The sequence below is a fragment of the Lygodium microphyllum genome, chromosome 9, assembly GCF_053477565.2.
Source record: "Lygodium microphyllum isolate KBCC chromosome 9, Lygodium_microphyllum_v1.1.10, whole genome shotgun sequence".
Lineage (NCBI taxonomy): Eukaryota > Viridiplantae > Streptophyta > Polypodiopsida > Schizaeales > Lygodiaceae > Lygodium > Lygodium microphyllum.
Window position 1 is genome coordinate 92,875,137 of NC_141143.1, and position 21,478 is coordinate 92,896,614.

At 40.5% G+C, this 21,478-nt stretch overlaps 1 protein-coding gene across 2 annotated transcripts in view; it reads right to left on the reverse strand.

The window, feature by feature from the left end:
- ALA3 (aminophospholipid ATPase 3) overlaps positions 1–8,057 on the reverse strand; it is a 119,135-nt gene extending 111,078 nt beyond the window's left edge. Inside the window, exon 1 of one of the 2 annotated variants that reach the window (XM_087684821.1) lies at positions 7,711–8,057. In XM_087684821.1, coding sequence (XP_087540947.1) covers positions 7,711–7,830 — 120 coding nt within the window. In that variant the 5' untranslated portion in view covers positions 7,831–8,057. The remainder of the gene's footprint in view (positions 1–7,710) is intronic. The other variant, XM_087684822.1, reaches the window with a different exon arrangement.
- Between the last annotated feature and the right edge of the window lie 13,421 nt (positions 8,058–21,478).

Consider the following 21,478-nt stretch of genomic DNA (forward strand, 5'->3'; position numbering starts at 1 on the left):
GTGACTCATTGTCGTACACATCATTCACATGTTTGGTATATGGATTCCATTTCCCAAGCACATCTCTAAGTTCTCTTCCTTTGCAATGCTCTTCTGTTTTATTTCTATTCTGTCTTGTATTCAGCAGTTTATTTCAGCACTTCTCTATCCTTCCATTGTTGCACCACTTCTGACATGGTATCATTACAGGATCTAGGTTCCTATTGCGATTTTTTTGCTTATTACAGGTTTTTCTTCCCCCTATTGATCAAGCCTGCGTTTTTCAAACCAACAACTTGTATTTTCAGCCTGCACCTGGATTCCAACCTGCAATTGTCAGTTTGCTGCATTAAATGCTCCCTCAGTCTGCATTTTTCATTTTTTGCCCCTAACTCTAGCTGGGTGACTGTTTGTACAATCATTTTTGTTGTTTCTTGTAGTTTTTGACTAGTTTTTCTTCATTTTGCAACAATTGGCCTTCATTCTTTATCAGATTTTTGGTTACATTGCATGTGAGCTCTCATTTTGGGAAGTCTTTGCTGTTGGTTTAGTTGTATTCTCTCTCTATATACCTTCTACTCTCTATCTTCTCTTCTCCTCCTCTCTAGACGGCTCCTCTGTGCACTTCTACAGATGATAAGTTACATGGGCCTAACTATCTTACACGAAGTGCTGTGATGAAAGCTTGGTTTGTACATAAGCAAATTTGGTACATTGTATGTGGAGCTATTCCTCGGCCCCAATGCCCTTTTACTCTTCCTAAAGATTTTGATGAGGATAACCATGAGGAAGCTGTGCTTACATGGGATTCAAACGATGTACATGAATGTTCTGCGCTGCTTCAACATATTTCTAAAGAAATTCTACCGGCAATTACCTCCTGCAAGACCTCACCAGAAATATGGTCGAAGCTTCAGATGTTATACAAGGCACCTTTCCCCATGCATGCTATGACCCTTTATGGACAGCTTCATCGGATAAAGTTTGAGCTAACGGACACCATTCAGTCATTTTTGCTCCGTGTTACACAGGTACATGACCAGCTTCGACACATGCAATCTGCCCTCCAGAGGCACATCTAGTGGAAATGGTACTCTACAAGCTTCCCTTGGAGCTTAATGGAGTAGCAAATGATTTGAGGAGGCAAACATCATCTAAACCTGTAAGCTTTACACATATGTTGTCGATACTACTTGAGCATGAGGCATCTTTGCATTCATGGGGGGGCTTCCGTCTCATTCTAGAGGTTCCATGATGCCTTTACAGCTTCAAAGAGGGGTGATAGAAAAAAGTCGAAGGCCCAGTGTTATCATTGTGGTCAAAGGGGACACTTGCAGAAGGACTGCAAGGAGTTCGTAGCCTCATGGAAAAAGGAGCAAAAGAAAAAGCAAGATGCGGGCTCCTTCGACGAGTCATCCTCTTTCTCAAACTCCGGCTTTGATCCTCCGGCCAAGAAGAAGTCCAAGGAGCAGGGATCCACTTCTTCAGACCGAGGGAAGGGCTTGACCACCCCTTCCTCTCCTTTATAGTCCAAGTGATATGTTCATTCCTCACAATTCTCCAGTGCCAAAGAGGAAGTGTCAGAGGGTGGTGAGATGGGGCAACCGAGCCTCATCTATATCGGTATACAGGTGTACAGGTTCCCGAGAGAGACGTCCCTAATGCATCAACCGAAGTTTGGCAAATTCAAATCCTAGAGTTGGGATTGACATCCAAGTTCATGATGGGATGTTTCTTTGACAGAACATGATTGGCCAAGCTCACATGAGGGGGAACTTTGGCGGTCTTGGCCAAAGGCGGGAAATCCATGGTCACATATGTTCAGAGGCATTTTTGATAGGATGGTCTTGTATGCTACTGTGAAACATTGTTGACGAACATAGAGATCTATTATATCTCTTCTCTATTTTCAAGAGCTAGTACAATTGACATTGACATCAACATCGACATTAGGTTCTCTCCGAGGCACCTTGGTGGTGGCTTGATCACCCATTGCTCCTGTATTCATGGTTCTACTCTAGTGGTTCAATGTTGTATGGACTATGATGAGCCATTATCATTGTGCCATTGTATTGTATCAAATCACCCATGATCTGAGAGAGGGTGTTAGCAGGATTGTCAGCTCATGTGTGAATCTATGCATGTCAAATGGGCTGGGCATTTTAGTCCATATTTTAGGCATTATTTTAGTGAATTTTGCGTGGCATTTATGACATTTAATGCCAGTCCACCGGCATTAAATGCTTACTGACCAGCTGCCATATTTGGCATATTTTGGGCCGATTTATTATGTGGCTCCTCCTCCTTCCATTCAATCATCATCATTCATCATGTGATCTTCTTGTTGGAGAGAGGAGCCGGTGCCAATGCCCACATAGCCAATTGACTCGCTGTTATACGTATCATTCTTGTGTTTGGTATATTGATTCTATTTCCTAAGCACATTTCTAAGTTCTCTTCCTTTGCAATGTTCTTTTGTTTTCTTTCTCTTATGTCTTGTGTTCACCAATATATTTCAGCACTTGTCTATGCTTCCATTGCTACACCACTTCTGACAATTACATCCTTTACAAATCCCTGATAGGAAATGGAGTAGCATTTCTATGGCTTTTGTAGTAGGATTGCCTTGTATGAATCGAGGCCATAACACAATCTGGGTTGTGGTCATCCAATTGACGAAAATGGCTCGATTCATTCCTAAGAAAACAATCGTGAAAAGCCAAAAGTTGTGTGAGAAATCCCCCTCTAATACATGGTACCACCTTCATCGCTTGCTCAAAGCACACCCCTTGTCCTTATGAGTCACCTCCTTCCTTGAAAGAAACACGAAGTGGAAAGGAATCACCTCCACACTCAAACCCAATCCCACCCTTCCCAATTAATCCTAAACAAACCAAGATCTTGTGTCAATGATTAGTCTCATTCATTGAAGGAAAAAGGAAGTGGTAAAGTCAAAACATCAGGAGACTCTTCTAATATTACTTACCTAAAAAGAACACATATTGTACATTTTGCCAAAAATCTGGCCATGTAAATGATAATTGTTACTCAAATATCAAGGGTATTAGACCAACACCTAAAAATACACCATTCACAACTAAGTGTACTCTATCCACACCAAAGATAAATCAATTACTTGTTTCCAAACCAACCTCAACCCCTCTCAACAATGGTAGTGTCACTCCATGGAGGTTGAGAGGGGGCTCTCCCAAGGAGGTAACACAGTTTCTCCAACCCTTGGCATCCATATTCATTAGTGACTGGCCACTAGGATGGTGGATTCTAGATCTCCCCCTCAATTAGTACCTTATGGCCATCTAGCTAGTTTAGTCATTATTCACCACTAGGCTAGATCCTTAGGATTCCTAGGTTACCTGTATGATCCTTAGGATAGTCAAGCTACATATCATTTAGGCTACATTTGACCAATCTTTATTGACGCAACCTAGCTAGAGTTTAAGGCTATTATAGGCCAAGTTGTACTTTAGCATTCTTTATTTAACTTCTGCTCCACCCTCATTCATCCTCTACATCCACACTCCTTCAAATTCATTTTTCACATTAGTAAAGTATCAAAAGCATCTCAATATGAAACAATTAGGTTGTCAATTCTACTTACATGCTAAGTTTTGTATTCAATTCTAGACTAACATTGCAAGTATCTCCTTGACCTAGCTAGGCTGAAGGTTTGGTTTTTGGGTTCTTGCCTCAGTGAGTATTGCCTTAATATCCTTGATCAACATGTAGATGGCAATAGTATATTCCTTCCCAAGATGGGGTCTTGGGCATTATTTTCCTTATCATGGCATCTATCTTTCTCTCCTTAGCTAAGGTGTTCTTATCATTTAACATCATTTACTACACCACTAGTATGTTTGATTTTATATTAGGTGGATTGCTATCTAGGTGTTGGACCATGGTGCTTTCACATTCTTGACTATCACAAGGCCATCTTCTAAGGTCAAGTATCAAGCATGCCTACGACACTTGGTCACATTCTTGACTATCACAAGGCCATCTTCTAAGGTCAAGTATCAAGCATGCCTATGACACTTGGTCAACATTGGAACCATCTCCTTAGATTGAGTACAAGCACATCTAACTCCTAGGTGGTGCCCCCGAGTGTCATCAAGTCTTTCTTCTTCGTCCACTGGGTCCATTTGCATGGACTATTTCTTGGCAATTCTCAACTTGCACCGGAGCCATCTCCAAGGTTGAGATTCAGGATTATCTAAACCACTTAGTCAACATCGAAGGCCTCTCCTAAGATCAAGTACAAGAATTGTTCCAAGTGCCCAAATGGCTAATACTCCATCGGCTCGACTAGCTGAGAGATATCATGTCTACCTTCTTCATCAAGTTACATCATTTCGTCTTGGTTTTCAACACCACACAAAGAGTGACATTAGGCTCCTCCCGCGTCAACATCCATGGTTGAGAGGGTATTTCTACCCTTATTTCGCATTTTTAGGTTTTAACATTGTCTTCTTGTCCTTGTCATCGCAATCCCTACCTTGTTGTACCTACACTTTCCATTGCATTATCATCATCATCTTTGTAAAAGGATGCTTGGGCAAGTGACAATTTCCCCCATGAGAGACATTGTCCAAGTGGCACATTGTAGCATGAGCATTCTTATTTGCATTCTCTAGCATTAGTTTATGCATCTGACTCAGCAACGCACCCATGAGCACCTTTCTCACTTAAGATCCTAAACAATCTCCATCTACGATTTAATCATTTATACACCTCTTTACCATTACTTCATCTTCAACACCCTTGTGTGTGAGTGGGTAGCTTCCCTATTGACAACCATGTGAGCTAACCATCCTTTTCCTACTAGATACTCACTAAAGAAAACTTGAAGATCATATTTTTTTAAAATCAAAAGAAAAGGTAAAAAACCCACCAAAAATAAAAAAAATTAGCCTCCCCAAGAAAGATAACCAATGTCTCTATAGTCTTACTAGGTTCTAGGATAGCCAATAAGCACCCATTGACTGACACCTGCTACATTGGGATGGCACCTCTCAGAGTAAACAGAAGCACTTCCTCATTGCCTCTATAGTCTTGGTAGACCATTGGACAACCAACATGCACCCTTGGTCCAATGCCCTAGCTACTTTGGAGTGAGCCCTCTTGGTTGAGCTAAGCTTTGTGGCCCCTCATCACTTGAGTCTTTTGGCTAAGATGGGTGTTACACAACAAAGGGTTAATTAACTTTAATCCCCTTTTTTCAGTTCATTAAACATTCCCAAAACTCAAAGATGAAATGTACCTCGAGTGTGCAAGTGCCCACATTTAATGCACCCAATGTGTTTGGATGCCATCCTACACACTACATCACTCTAGCTATTGTTGCCAACCTTCAAACTACTATGTTTGTAGCAACTAGCCCTTAGAGGTCCTCTACTACCATATTCACTTCATCTTGGAGCCACTCGACCTGCTGGTCACTTATGCAGCCTATTGCCATCATCAAACCAAGCTCCATTTACAATTTCCACCCACTTCTTAGCTTTGCCCAACTACTAGTTTGCTTTCAATGACTGCTGATCAGGCCACTCTGATTGCCATGTCTTTACCGCAACTTCCAATTGCTGCATTTTTAGTTTTCCAACACTTTTTGGCGCCAGCTTGATTTGTGATTTCATCTACAGCAGGTTGTTTTTGCATATTCAACACTTTTCTTCATCAATCTTTGCTCCAACTCGTGGTTATTGCACTCTAGACCTGTCTCCTACCAGACAAGACACGTTGGCATCTCCCTTAGCCCACTCCCATGAGACTTATCACCTGTTGGATTGTAATACCCTTGAGCATTGTGCACATTGACTCGTTTACACTCAGCATTGATTCAGTCTCATCATACTAAATTTCCCTTATTTTTGCATTTTGCATTTTTTTGTCTTTTTGTTCATATGTTTTAGTCATGTTCATACAATCTGTGTTTTCTCAATGCAAACCCTAGCATATCTTCACATGTAGTAGTCCTAAAAAGATTGTGATAGCAAGAGAGACATAGTGGATAGCTAAGAGATTGTGATAGCAAGAGAAACATAGTGGATAGCTAATGACTGCCATAAACAATGTATAGCTGACTGAAGGCTGGTTATAACTTACTGTAGAGTATGAATGATGATTGAGGTGCGCAATAAATAATGAGGATGATGGGGGATGAGAATGGTTCTACCTTGGCCCCCTATTTACACAATTTGGGTGGGTGTATGACCACTTAAACAATAACTTCTTTAAGTGATTCTTTTGGCAATTGTTCTCAAAGTTGGCTGTTTATTTTGTCATGAATTAACATTGTTTGCACCATAATCTAGACTTGCTTGAGACTCCCTCTTAGGCCCTAGAGAAGATGCCAACTTCTGTTCTTTGGTGGGCATTTAGGTTAAGGGAAGCTAAGGAGAAAACCACCATCAAGGGTCTTGATGAAGAGGCTAAAAGCAAACCTCAAAATAAAATAGAAGCTTTGATTAATGATGCCATAAGTGAGGCAAATACTCACAGTCAATTATAGATGTGGCAATGAAGCCCTCAGGTACCACTTATAGAAGAGGAGGGAAAGGAAATATGCTTACAAATATGCTTACGTACATGCAAGAGTTTTCATTAATTGGGGTTTGATCAACAATAACAAGGCAAATGCAAGGAATATGCAAACTGGGGCATGTTGTGTGGCATGTTTTAACAAGAGTAAGGCCATTAAGGGGCTTTCACTTACTCAAGTTCCCTTCATAAGTACGTGTGGGCAGTAGCACAAAAGGAAATGTATTGATATTAAGACAAAAATAGACCAAAATCTATACAAGGAGCATAAAGCATCCCCTCTCACCATCAAATCGATGATAAAAGAGGGGAACCAAGGCCAATTTTGTCGCATAGTCACTCAGATCTCCATGTTTGATCAGCTGAGAAGATCTACATGGTTATGTTTGGCCTTTCAAGTTCCACACGTCAAAGTCAACTAAGTTAATCAGCTTCAGGTGGTGTGGATTTGGTGGCCGTTTGGATTGTAGAGGTGAGTGCATGTGCATAATTGCTATGCCCTTCTCTAGTTCTTGGCATGTTCAAGTTCTTCCGTGAGGCCATGTCTAACATCCACCCTTTTTCCCTCATATTTTAAGTACTCTACTTGGATGATGGTGACTTTGAACTCTGATCCAGCAACATGGTGCTGATTGCAGATTCCTTAGTGGGATTACAGCAGTGGTGGTGACTCTTTCTCAAGCAAATTTGTAAAAAAAGGTTCCAACCATAGCACTAATGACTATGACAAGTCGACAATGTCTCCTGCTCATTGTATTGCAGTTTTTGTGTGTGAAACAATCAATCAGTCAGCATTGTTTCCACCAACACTGTCTTGTTTGATTGTACACGATCAATCTTTTCCTACATCCAAAAATGTCTAATGCGCACCAGGGTATCTTGGCAGGCCTATGCGAGACAGACTCAATGATCTCAGCAGCTAAGTTGCGACTGCATTTGTAGCATCAAGCAGCTCTTTCCCGATGAAGGATCGATGCTCAAGTTAGGCTCTGCATACCAATCTAGCAAGGATCAAAATGAACGGTAAAATATTTGGTTATGAAGGGGGATCTGCATAGGTATTAACAGCAAGTCCTTGGACAAAAGTTTTGCCAAAAAAAGGGAGTATAACTACTGTGTATGGCCGATTAAAACGAGAGGAAAAGGCAAACGATGGGGAGGTAGTAGGAGTACCTTGAATTTGAACTCCTGGTTTGCGAGGGGGTTATTGCAGTGGATGAGGCGATGGCCAAGGTGAGAAATCTCCAGCTCCGAGTGGTCCAGCCTGTGCCTGCCATAGCGGGAGCCCCTCATTCTTTTCCTGTCTGTGTGCGCCCCTCGCCCTGCACCTTGTGAAGATTAGCAGGGGGCCGGGGCCCGGAGGTAAGATCGCGGACACGCTTGTGCTCCTTCAGCGAGGGGGAACGCGTCGCATATGTGCGATCACTTTTGAATCCCACGATCGATCTCTCTCTCTCTCTCTCTCTCTCTCTCTCTCCGAGGCTTTTGCAAAAAACATGCATGGGGAAAATGCTCTTTTTAATGGTTCTCGCGATGGACTGTGAGAACTCCAACGTCGCGCGCGAGAGAGTCGTCCCTTGCGTGCCGAAGTGACCGGCTCGCAGCCGGTAGTCGGTAGCCCATCGGAAACGTAACCCGAGTGTAATTGAAAATATTTGGGACAAAGATACTTCAAATATTTGGGAGAAAGAAACGTAAGCCAAGTGTAATCGCAATATTTGGGAGAAAGAAACCTCAAATGACGTCATCAGACTACCGCAGCCGAGGATTTGAGTTCATACACCTTTGAGACTCAACCTAGAAAAATTTTACATTTTGGCAAATACGTTTTTTAAAATTGACCAAGAAAACTGTCTCGTAATAAAAGATTTGTCATGAAGGGGACTAGAGAGGAAAGAGAAAGGTGCAAAAGACAGAGAAAGACTAGAATGAGAGAGAAGCCATGAAACCTGTAAGAAGATAGCGAGATGAAGAGATTCTTTTGACTATTCTTGAATTGTGAAAAAAATACAAGTCTCTCACATACTATAACATTGTCGATGTGCCTCAATATTTTAGTTTCCCAAGGATGTTTTCGCTATTTTAGTGTAAGATGTATTTAGGAAACTATAATATTGAGTCACACTAACAATGGTATAAGATGTGGGAGACTAGAGATGTATAGCACATTTGAAAAAATAAAATACTGAGTCACATTGATAATGGTATAAGATGTAAAAGATTTGTATTTTTTTTCTCAAATATTTCTCAAATTCTAGTCTTCCCAATTCTTTGCAAGGGGTCAAAACAGGGGGTTTGATACTATAAGAGAAAGTATGGCAACCCAAAAAAAAAGGGAGGGACTCTTATGGCTACAGTGGCCAATTTGGAAAAGTAGATAGTAGGAATGGCACCCCTTGTAGACAACATGTGGAAGAGTATGCAAAAGAAGAAATCTTGCAAGAAGGCTAAATAAGAAGCTCATCAAGAATGGTTGAAACAATAGGAGGAGGAGAAGGAGTGACGAAGGGCCAAAGAAGAAGCAGATTGGTCATTGCTCAAAATAATAAGGAAAGTCAAAGAATTCTTAGAGCTCACAAGGTTTTATTGGAGATTCATGAAAGACTGTAGCATGGTAAAGGCCCCACTTTCACAACTTACCGAAAGAGAAGGGAACTTCAAGTGGGGAGAAGATCAACAAGCAACCTCTAATCTTATGACGGAGTGTATGAACAAATACCTAGTGTTCAAAGTGAGACACTTCAATCACACCCTTTGAGATCTCAATCGATGCATCAAACTATGGCATCGAGGGCATATTAATGCAAAATGGACAACCAATTGCATATAAACCCAAGAAGTTCATAGAGCTAGAGACTTGCTAGAGTACTCATGAGAAGGAGTTACTAGATTTAGTACATTGCCATAGGAAATGGAGGCACTATGATTAGGCTAACCATGAACAACATCTCACTAGAATACTTCCAATCCCAATGCAAGTTCTCTACAAAACAAGCGAGATGGCTATACTTTCTTGTAGAGTTTGACATTGATATCAAGATAAGCCAATATCCACAAACAACATCATTTATGTACTTAGTCACAAAGTAGATTTGAGTATAGTAAGTGGTCTCAATAGTAACTTTCGAGAGTTGGTGAAGAAGGCCCTTAGAAATGACAAGGAGATGTAAGACTTAATAGTAAAAGTGAAAGCCATGAAAACACCCCATGGAATATGTAATGTACAAGAAAACGTCCTCTTTTTAGGCAAGAAACTATGCATCCCAAACAATGTGGAGCTGAAGAAAATAATCTTATATGAAGTGCATGATGGGAAGCTAGGAGGACATAAAGGGGCAAAGCAAGACATTAGAGGCCTTAAGGAGACAATTCTTTTGGTCAAACATGAAGAAGGATGTCATTGATAAAGACTTGCCCAAGTTGCCAAACAGTGAAGGCCCCTCATTGTAAACCAATAGGATTACTTCAACTAATGCATGTATCAAATCGCTCGAGGATGTTATAAGCATAGACTTTATTGCGGAGTCCCATGGTTATGGTTATACTATCATCTTTATAGTGGTGGACTATTTTTCCAAGCAAGCATACTTCATCCCAGCCACAAGCCACCACTTATTGCCAAAGAAGCAGCCCACCTTTTTTTCACCCATGTCTTCAAGTTACAAAATGCACATGCACACGCGCACACACACCCCTCACACCAACTATTTGATTACCTTTATGGTGGTTGAATATGCTAGGTAGTGCAAGTATTTTGAACTTTCGAGCTTGGTTCAAAACCTAAAACATGGGATAGGCCTTATATTTTTGGATCGTTCTTACCATGTAAAATCTCTCTCTCTCTCTCTCTCTCTCTCTCTCTCTCTCTCTCTCGACAGCAGACTGAGATTCGACGACACTCGACACACTGGATCTCAGACCTCCAGTTTGCTCTTTCTCCACCGCCGATGTACCACATCCTGCATCCAGGAGGGATCACCTGCTATTAGCGACTTCGACGACTGCTACTACATCCCAGGATAGTATATCTCCCTGCATCTGTTACATATACACATCGCACCACTTTATCACAGCCGACAGTTGTTCCCTTATAACAGCCAACATTTGTTCCCCTTTTGTAGCCATTATCTGGAGTACCAGAGCTACATACGCACATACACATACACGACACTTATCACACTCACAGCACCGTATTTTCAATTTCCAGTTTTTAGCTTTTCATTCAGCATTTTTATTTTGGATAGCTAGACCTCATCAGTTGTATCACAGTTTGTCTCATAGGCCAGTTTTGGTCTTTAGAAGACGTTAATATAACTTTCTCTCTCTCTCTCTCTCTCTCTCTCTCTCTCTCTCTCTCTCTCTCTCTCTCTCTCTCTCTCTCTCTCTCTCTCTCTCTCTCTCTCTCTCTCTCTCTCTCTCTCTCTCTCTCTCTCTCTCATGTGCAAGTTATATACAAGCTCGATAGATTATGGGAGGTTATTGTCAAAAACTCCTTCAACTATTGGAGACACTTGTGGTCATGGGGATGAAGTGGATCCTTGGGAAGGGAGCTAAATCAACTACAGTTGGTGTAGTCACCCTTCACAAGGAATTCCATACCCCCCCATCCCATCATTTGTTAGCAGGAAACATGCATGTGGTTTGGAAAAGTATTGGGGACCCAAGACATGGATCCGTGAACTTGCAAAACCACTGTCTTTTATTGGGAAAGTCCACAAATGGACCTAGACTTCTAGGACCAAACGTTGGCTGGAAAAGTATGTCCTTAAAGCACCTCTACACACTGTAAAACATCATGTTTGGAGGATGCTATTATTGGTGATGTTTCTTATCATGAAGGGAGTGAATTGTGATATCCTATTAGGCAAACCATGGACGAGGAATGCACATGCAATTGAGGAATAGGACAATAGCTTGATGTTCATTGAAAATCGTGGAGAAGTAGTTAGAATCAAGATGGACACATGGAAGATCTTACGTCTTGATCTAGATGTCATCTCAGCTATGATGAAAGGCAAATCTAAATGCTTGCCAGCCTATGGGTTGCTTATAAAGTATACACCTTGTCCAAATAATGAATGAGATTGGATGCATGTTCTTACTCTACTACTGTCGAGTTGCCCCTCTCAAACAATGAAGACAACGATAAATGAGTAGCTGATAGGGTGAGAAATCATCAAAAGCAAGAAAGGGGAATATACACCTTGAACAAATCCATGCCTACAATCCCAAACTACATGATGGCATAGAGTGTAGATGTAACATATGAGGGAAGCCCCAAGACCTACCTAAGTGCTTCACAAAGTTCAAAAAGGGCGACATGATAGTGATCTTGTTAGGAGCTAAGAGGCAAGGATAAGCAAATGAACCAATAGAAGGGCCTGCTAAGGTCAAGGAAGTCAACTTGGCAAGGGAAGGGGAAAAGCCTCAACCCATGTTCAAAGCTAATGGCCTAGCTGAGCAAGAGGAGTCTGGTCACATTGCTCTCCTATGAGAGTATATAGATGTATTCGCTTGAACTCAAAGGATTTGATTCGAGGGTCGTGACCCAGAATATCTCAATGACTCCTGATGCAACACCAAATAAACAATGGCCATACCCGATGATTCCAAAGCATGCACATGCTGTTAAGGAGGAGATAGATAAGCTATTGAAGGCCAGATTCATCTAAAAATCAAGCATATGTACTAGTATCACCATAGTGATTGTCCAAAAGAAGAACGAAAACATTTGAGTGTGCGTAAAGTATAAAAAAGTCATTGTTGTGATAAGGAGGGATAACTATCCACTACCTACACGGAGCACATGCTCGAAAGAGTAGTGAGAAAAGAGGCCTATAGCTTTCTGGATGGCTTCTTAGATTATAACCAAGTGTAGATACACCTTGACAATAGGCATAAGAAAACATTTGTGATGGAATGGGGCGTGTTTACCTATATAGTCATGATGTTTGGGTTGACGAATGCACTGGCTATCTTTTAGTGCCTCATGTGTGCCATCTTCAAAGATATACTTAGGCGAGAATTCGAGGTGTTTGTTGATGATCTATGTGTTCACTTCAGTTGGAGGGAATACTTAGATAAACTTCGTGCAATCTTTAAGAGATGTAGGTTGTATAATCTCTCCTTGAACCCCTTGAAGTGCCAATTTTGTGTAAAACACAAATGTATCCTAGGGCACATGGTGTCTAAGAACAATATTTCCATCGACTTCTCTAAAGTCAGAGTCATTGTTGATCTACCACCACCCACGAATTATAAGGGAGTTTAGTGCTTCTTGGGACACATAGGGTACTATCAACGATTCATTTTGAACTATTCATTGATCACTAGATCCCTTTACAAATTGTTGATTATATTCAAGTGGGCTGAAAAAAAACTCTTACAACTACACCGATCCTATGAGCTCCAGACTTGAACATAACATTCCACATGCACATTGATGTCTCAATGTTCACTATGGGGGTTGTTTTGTGCCAACCTGGTGAACATAGTCTTGATTATCTTGTGAGATTTGCCAGTAGACAACTCATAGATATGGACATGAAGTACTCCACAATGGAGAGGAAAGGCCTAGCCATGGTATTTGCTATAAAGAAGTTTTATCATTATCTTCGACTACGTAGTTTACCTTCTTCATTGACTATCAAGCTTTCCTTTATCTAGTAAATAAATATTGTGCTATAGGATGCATAGCTAGATGGCTACTTTTGCTTTTAGAAATTGACTTCTTTGTGGTTGTACGCAAGGGTAAGCAGCATTGCATGGTAGACCATATATGTCCTACATACCCACAAAAGCTGCTAGATAGTTCATTGTAGACGACTTGCTTAATGTACACCTATTTAGCATGTCCAGTGAGAGAGACCTATTCAGGGCTGATCGAACAGCGTATTGGGCAGATGACATGGTCCAAGTCCTAGAGCATGGATTGCTTGTGAGACCTATAAAGAAGGCTAGGCTAAAGTGCCTTATCCTTAAGATCCAGCCGTATCGGTTAATTTCTAGCCAGGTTTATAAACTAGGATTGGATGGTTTATTGCGAAGATACGTGTGTGAGTATGAAATGCATGATGTGCTTGCTAAAGCACATGGTGGAATTGCTAGAGGAAAAATAGGCGGAATCCACGAATAAGATCCTAGTGAATGACTTGACTGAGGTAGCCTTTGCCTCACATAGTGTGACTAGGACAATAAACTCATGGTAGCTCTATGGGCCTTTAGAAAAGCCTACAAGACAATCGTAGGAAAAACACCATTCAAGATGACCTATGGGACCGAAGAGATCTTGCCAATGGAGTTTTCAATTCCAAGCTTGAGAGTGGCAATGCAAGAGAGATGGAATGGAAAGGAGGCATGGACGGAATACTTGGTAGAGCTAGAATGCCTTTCTAAGACTCGACTCCTAGCTACCCATGCGTTAATCTATGAAAAGACGAGTAAGAGCTAGTTTGACAAACATGTTAAACAACGTGACTTTGAGCAAGGCAACCTAGTGCTATTGTACTCTATAAAGAGCCATAAGCAGAAGATGAAGTTCAAAGGATTAGAGCCTTTTAAAGTCCGTAACATTAATCGAATTGACAACATAGAGCTCAAGACCCTTTAGGGAGAGGGCATAGGCTTCTTCAATGGCAATAGCCTCAAGAAGTACTACCCTCCAACACATCCAATTTACAAGCCTCAAATGCTAGAACCACTTGCGAACATAAGAGTAGCCACTATCACTGAGATAGAGGACAAGGATGAGAAAGCAGTAGCACATGTCTACCTACGCATATCAGTGACTACCTAGAAGACACACTCCTGACACATCTATTGACAAGGGAGCTGACTTTAATATCCTAATACATGATCACTGGACCCTCATTGGTGAGCCTCAATTGCAACCTACTAATGCTAAACTCAACCTGTTTGGGAGACAGTCCTATTCACAGCTGGGAAAGTGTAAAATAACGATCTCTATTGAGAACGAAAGCCTACCTATGATCTTCTATGTGTTGCCTGATACTAAGACCATTGGTAAGGAATCGCTACTAGGATGTGCATTCAAGAAACAAGCACATTGCAATGTTGAATATGACTTGCAGTGCATTCACCTCGCCCTTGGCAATGTTTGGATAGTGATGACTTTCCGTAAGGGTAGCGTAGCTCCATCGAAGCCTATAGTGCCACTAGTAGATGAATCTAGTGCAAGGTTTAAGGAGATGGGTCATGACTTGTCCCACCTTGCCAAGACAAACTGACCACAACCTAGAGGAGACATACCCAAGACCATTGAGCAGTAGCTCAAATGGGTGCCCAAATGACAACCCCAGCTGCCTAGAAGTCAAACCACAAGAACTTGTAACCACAGAACCTCGTGTGCTAGGCCTAGGAGACAAAGTTGGCACTACAGAAGCAGACGAGCAGTCAAGGCATGATGGGTGCCCAAAGACCTATTGCACACTCAAGACTACTATGAAGGCAACAACTGGATTTGGTTGCCCAAGACTATGAGTGGTACGCGTGCCCCTCAATCCAGGCCCTCTAGTCCATCTCCACAAAATAGTAAGCCAGCTAGGAATGAGAAATCAATTAACTCAAAAATCACCAAATCAATAGATAGAACCCCAACGAGTCTATAAACCAAAACCCCAACTACTTGCCCCTAGACCGCGACTCAACCTGACACTTCCAGTGTCCCTACCACTCCACAAGCAAAAAACAATGCATCACATGAGCCCCAAGACCAACCCATTGCACAAGTGGCTGCTAAACATCCTACTAATCAATCCATGAAGCAGGCATCGGATCCTAAGTTATCCAATCTAGCCAAAACCCAACCTCTCGCACGCCTCAGACTCTCTTATGAGTGTAAATCTATCCTTATCTTGGCCTTGAACCTAGCCATGAATACAGGACACAACTTAATCACTTGCACTAGATGATTGGACACCGCCTTCACCATGTTAGCTAGGAGCTATGAATGGCTAGACTTAGGCCTCCTCCTAGATGAGCCGTTAGTAGCAGATGTATGCTTCTTGCCATGCACTTGGAAAGATGTTGAGACCTAAAATAGGCCTAACACTGGCTGTAAGGTACTAGCCGTGCCTCTACTACTTAAAACCACCCCACATGACCTCATGACTAGGAGCGTCTCTAAGAACTTTGCATTTGTACCATTTTGTAGTCTAACAAATAATTCTTTCTCCACTCCTCAAAGGGAGTCCCTAAAGATCTTGGTGTTATTCACCATGTAGGTACACACAAAGAGAGTACCCCTCAATTGATCATCGCGGCTCCACTACTGCTCTCCTAAACCTTGAGGATTGGCCCCAAGATGTGCCGTGAACATAAAACACATTCAAAACAAACTCCACTCTTTCAATTAAGCAATCCATGAGATAATAGATAAACCTCACTGAATAATCCCTAAATAACCGAATAGCTAGCCCTATGGCTTAGGATACCTCACACTCTCAACGTAGGTCATCACTCATACAAACATGTGCTACACATCTAGAATATGATACCATATGATGCATCAATGCAAGTATGTATGAACATTGTGCTAAAACAAATTTATTCATTAAAAATCAACAACGTGAAAGTGCGAAGACAATTCTTTTCATGATTTTCTTCTACTAGGATAGTGCTGCCTTACTTAGGGCTAGTAGGGAGCTTTCTCATACTACTAGACCCTTTTAATTTTAAACAATCACAAACTCTATATGATATGCATCATGAAACATCAGAATTCAACATACTTTAACCACTCAACAACCCCCCTTCTCCCTATCGTTTAAAATTTTGCATGCATTGGTGGTTTAAAGGCGTGGTTTTTAATGTATTTTTCTTTATTGAAAGAGATAAAAACTCACTCTAACAAAGAGATAAGGTTGAACTGAGGCTAAATCTCATGCTTAAGCTCTATCATATGTTCATAAATATAAATCTTATTTTTTTTATTTTTTATGTTAAATTTTTATTTTTTATTTTTTATTTTTTATTGATTTATAGAAAATTATTGATAATGACTGATTTTCTAGTTTGAATTGATTGATCTTATGGAAAATGATTTTCTTAGTATGTTTCAACCCATAATAACATCAAATGCATACCAAAAACCGCATATTTTTCCTTAAACCGCATAGTCTCGAGTTTTGCATGTTTAGTATAAAATTATTATATGATCAATTTTTTGTGATTCCTTCAACATGATTGATCAATCAAAGTATGAGCAACCAAATACAATCATTACTAACCATTTCAAATAACAATTGATTATAAAACGATGAAATCTACATTTTTTCGATAAAACTGTGCATTATGATGTACGTTTTTCAAACTTGGAGGCCCATTGAAGCTCTCTCATGGTCGTTGACAATCCATCCAGCCTTGATTCACGTCTCTTTATGCTCCTGCATCATCATACCATCAATAACGTCCATCTCAGTCCACCCCCTTCTCTTTTACACTCTTTTACATTGAACCATGAGAACAAACCACAAGAGAAGAGAGGAGAGAGAATAGAGAAATATTGAAATAATATATTTTTGTAGAATGCATCATTTTCTGCACCATTTGTTGTGATGGAGGGCAAAGAATTGAAGGATCTCATGGCTCAGAGCTTGCCTCTAATGGTGCACAACATAAAATTGGCATTTTAAAATCAATTTGTGGGGCGCTTCTTTAATTGCCTCACACTAGCAGGGACTCCTAGAACAGCTGCCTAGCAGGCTAGCATAATAGGGTCACTAGGACTGCCTTCTAAAACAAGTCTTTAATGCTTGACAATGTCTTGATAGTAGGTAGATAACTACTTGAACCTCTCTCAAATATACCTAACCAAACCCTAGGACTTCATGCCTTGATTGTCAGTCCTCTTAATCGAAAAGAAAATAACCCCTGCATACACATATAACACTGTCAACTTAAGGGAAAAACTTGGGAAGGTGATGACACCACTTGGAATGGCCATAAGAAGCTCCCGCGTAGCAAAGGCTCCCTCCAGGCACACTTCGTCAAACCTATCTGATGTAATCTAAAACAGAAAACCACTAAACATACCCGCACTAAATAGACATATGGCCCTCTCGACCTTAAAGAATATAATAATTCACAACCAACAAATCTTGTCCTTATGAAATAATACATTGAAAACCTATAGAAACGGTCCTTTTGGCCTTCTGAGATAATCCACTTTACTACCATTTAGTAGCGTATTGTTGAAATAAACCCTTGATCCTGACATAACTTTACTAAAGCACAAGATCGACCAAGGATAAGGGCTCCTCAAGCCCTACGCTAAGTGCATTAGGTTATCAACCAACCCCTTGCATAAATAACAAGGGGTGTCTAATGAATATAACGATACACAATCCTATGAGTCCATGATAGAGTAGAAAGGTGCTCAATTGCTACTTGACTCATAACCCAAACTAACCATCGGTGGCCAAAATAGGACGTGTTAGCAAGAAGACCCCAAAGTAGTCTAGGGCTAATGTTAGAAGGTAATTGTAAAAGCTCCCTTGGATCACAATTGAAAAATATATCTTTGATGAACGCATAATTAGCTAGGGAATCCACAAAGCAATTTCATTGTCGAGAAACGAGCTGACAAGTCATCGTCTCAAAAATATACAACATATCTAAGGTTGCACATTAATACATTCGTAAGATGGGATCCCGCACACTGTAGGTCCCATTTAGCTAATTGGTTACTGATTGCAAGATACCTTTTACCAATAATCGATGGACACTACCACATCGGGCTACATTCAGCCCCATAATCAAGGCCTTGTATTCTGCCATATTATTAGTAAAAGAAGGTCCTAAATAGACTCCCATCTTCATGACAATCCTACGTGGGGGATCTTTAATGACCATACCAATGCTCGTATGTTTAGTGGGCCCTCTAGAAGCTCCATCAAAATACAAAGTACAGACCAAGTCTTCAATGATAGGCCACGCCATACTAATTAGCTTACTTATACTTATGATAATCAAAATCAAGCCGAGAGAGAGGATGTATAATATGTACAATCCCTCTTTCCTTGCCCAATTCGATAGGAATGCTAGTTAGAATTCATTGACAATGGTGGCAGTAGACCTTAATTTTACATGTAAAAGATCCATCTTGCCACTCAATAACCTTTACTCCACCAGATCACTCGACCTTGGTGATAATGTTATTCTAGATATGGATACTCAAGATAGGGAATGATTTGTCCCCTCTGATCATCTTGGTACCTCCTACAAGTTAAAGCTGAATCATGAAGGACCTGCACAGACGCCAAGCCCAATGTCAGTTCTTGCACATAGTAAGGCTTCAGCTTATTAAAGTTAACTTTAGTTCTAAACTCTATCCCTTGCAAATCTGCTAAAAGGATTGTAGAGCCATTCTTTCCTAAATGTACAATTTTGTATGGTCCATTCTATTTGGGTTTAACCTAAGAATAACTCATGACGAGCATCATAATACAACACCAATTTACAACTGACCCTTCACAAATTTATATTTCCTAGCCTGAAGGTCATGAAGGGCTTTCATTCTCTTCTTCCCTACTTCTTGATGTAGTAAATCATGTAACGAATCTCATCAAGATGTGCCAGAGAAGTATATCCTTCATGTAATGATTTTGCCTCTTCTAATGAATGATTGAGAGCGAATCGCACAGTGGATAGCTCTATTTCCAATGGCAAAACATACTCTTCCCCATATACCAGCTTGAACGGGGTGTGGCCTGTAGTTCTCTTGAATGTTGTGTTGTAAGCCCACATTGCCACATACAATTTCTTATCCCAATCATGCTTACTTTTCGATACTATCTTGGATAAGATTCCCATCAATTGTTTATTTGTACTCTTAACTTGGCCATTGGCTTGAGGATTATACAGGGTATTTTTATTGTGCTTAATCTTGAAAGCTTCCGTCAAGGCTACTATAACCATGCTCAATAAGTGTATCCCTCGATCAGACATTATCTCCTTGGGTGGACCACAACGGCAAATAATTTGCTCCATGATGAAACTGGATGTCTCCTTAGCATTATTCTTCACCGTTGCTCGAGCTTCAAACCACTTTGTAAAGTAGTTTGTTGCTATAATAATATATTGCTTGCACATAGTTGATGAAGGGTATATTGGTCCCACAAAATTGTTACCCCATTTTTCAAAGGGTAATGTAACCAAGATAGGGTTTAGAGGTCGCTTACAATTCTCCCTCACATTGTGTCTTTGGCAGACATTAGAACACTTAACATAACTGAAAGAATCTTGGAAAATCAATGGCTACCAATAGCCAGCATGGAGAGCTTTTTGGACAGTAATCCAACTAGCAAAATATCCCCCACATGCTGAATCATGGTACTCCTCAAGAATGAAAGGTACCTCATCATGCACTACACAACGACGATAAATGTCATCTGCTTCTCTTTGATACAAAACACCTACTATAATCGAAAAGCATAATGCTTGTTGTTTAATCTTCCTCTTTTCAGACTTTGATAAAGTAGCCCCAAATTCTCCTGTAGATAAATAATACATTATAGCTGCATAGTAGGAAGGAATGGAAGTTGTATCGATTTTAAATAGACCTACAATATCACTTTCTTCAGCCAAAATTTTCTTTGGCTCCCCAAAATCCATAAGACATTTTGCAATACCTTGTAGCTTTGGTGGCTTACTCCTAATCTCATAATTGAACTCTTGCAAAATGATTAACCACTTTGCTAAATGGTCAAGCGGCCGCAACTTGTTCAGCAACAGTCTAAGTCCTTTCGCCTTCATGATTAATACTATCTTCTCATAGAGAATATAATGCCTAAATTTCTTTGTGGTGAAGACCATTCTAAGGCACAATTTCTCCATGTATGTATAATTAACTTCAGATATCCCCAACTTCTTGCTAGCAAAAGCTATTGGACGATACCATTTCTCTTACCAAATTTGGGCTAAACAGCACTTGATACTATGCATTGTTGTTGTCGAAAATACATAGAAAACTTCACCTCTTCTGGGTGCTTTTAGGATTGGCACTTTCGCTAATTTTTACTTCACATCCTCAAAAGATACTTGGCAAGCCTCATTCCACTTAAGTAGATAGTTAAAAGATAGGAGGTTTATTAATAATGGTAACGCTCTTTCTACCAGTGCATTAATAAATCTCCGATAATATCCCACTAATGACAAAAATTTGTGTACATCTTTTGGAGTACGTGGTGGGGTCATAGTAACTATAACCTTTATCTTTTTTAGGTTAGTCTCAATACTAGCTAAACTAACCACATAGCCTAGTAACAACCCATAGGGAGGGCACCCCAATGACACATTTTCTAGGATTAAGAGCAATGTAGAACTATCTATAAGGCTCAAAACATTTTCTTAAAATGATTAGTTGTCTTTCCCTTGTGATGGCTGCCCCCGAATCATCAATAAAGACTTTGGGGAGATATAACCAGAAGTCTTATTAGCTGTTTGTTGCCAAGAACCAGGTGCATTGCATAACCTAAAGGCCATCACATGATATGCAAAAGTACCGAAGGCAGTGATAAATGTCGTTTTCAACTTGTCTTCCTCCCCAATAGCCATTTGGCTATATCCAACAAAGCAATCCATAAATGAATAGATTTTCCTACTCGTTGATCCAAAATTTGATTAATTGATGGGAGCTCACGCTCGACCACCAAGACCCATGGACTGCTTATTCTTTCAAGTGTTTCAAGTCGAGTACTAATGGCTACCTCTCACATAGCCGACACGCTATCTCTCTCTATGAGTGTAGTGAGCTTACCAAGATGCCTGATTGAGTACCCTCCTTCCTTGTGCACACCGATAGCTCCATGATTCGTGATGTAAAAATCAATAGATTGATTCTTGCTGATTTTCTTAATGTTTCTCATAAAATAGGTCATTGATAACCAAGAGCAATCGTTTTCAACCATTTGCAATCGAGATC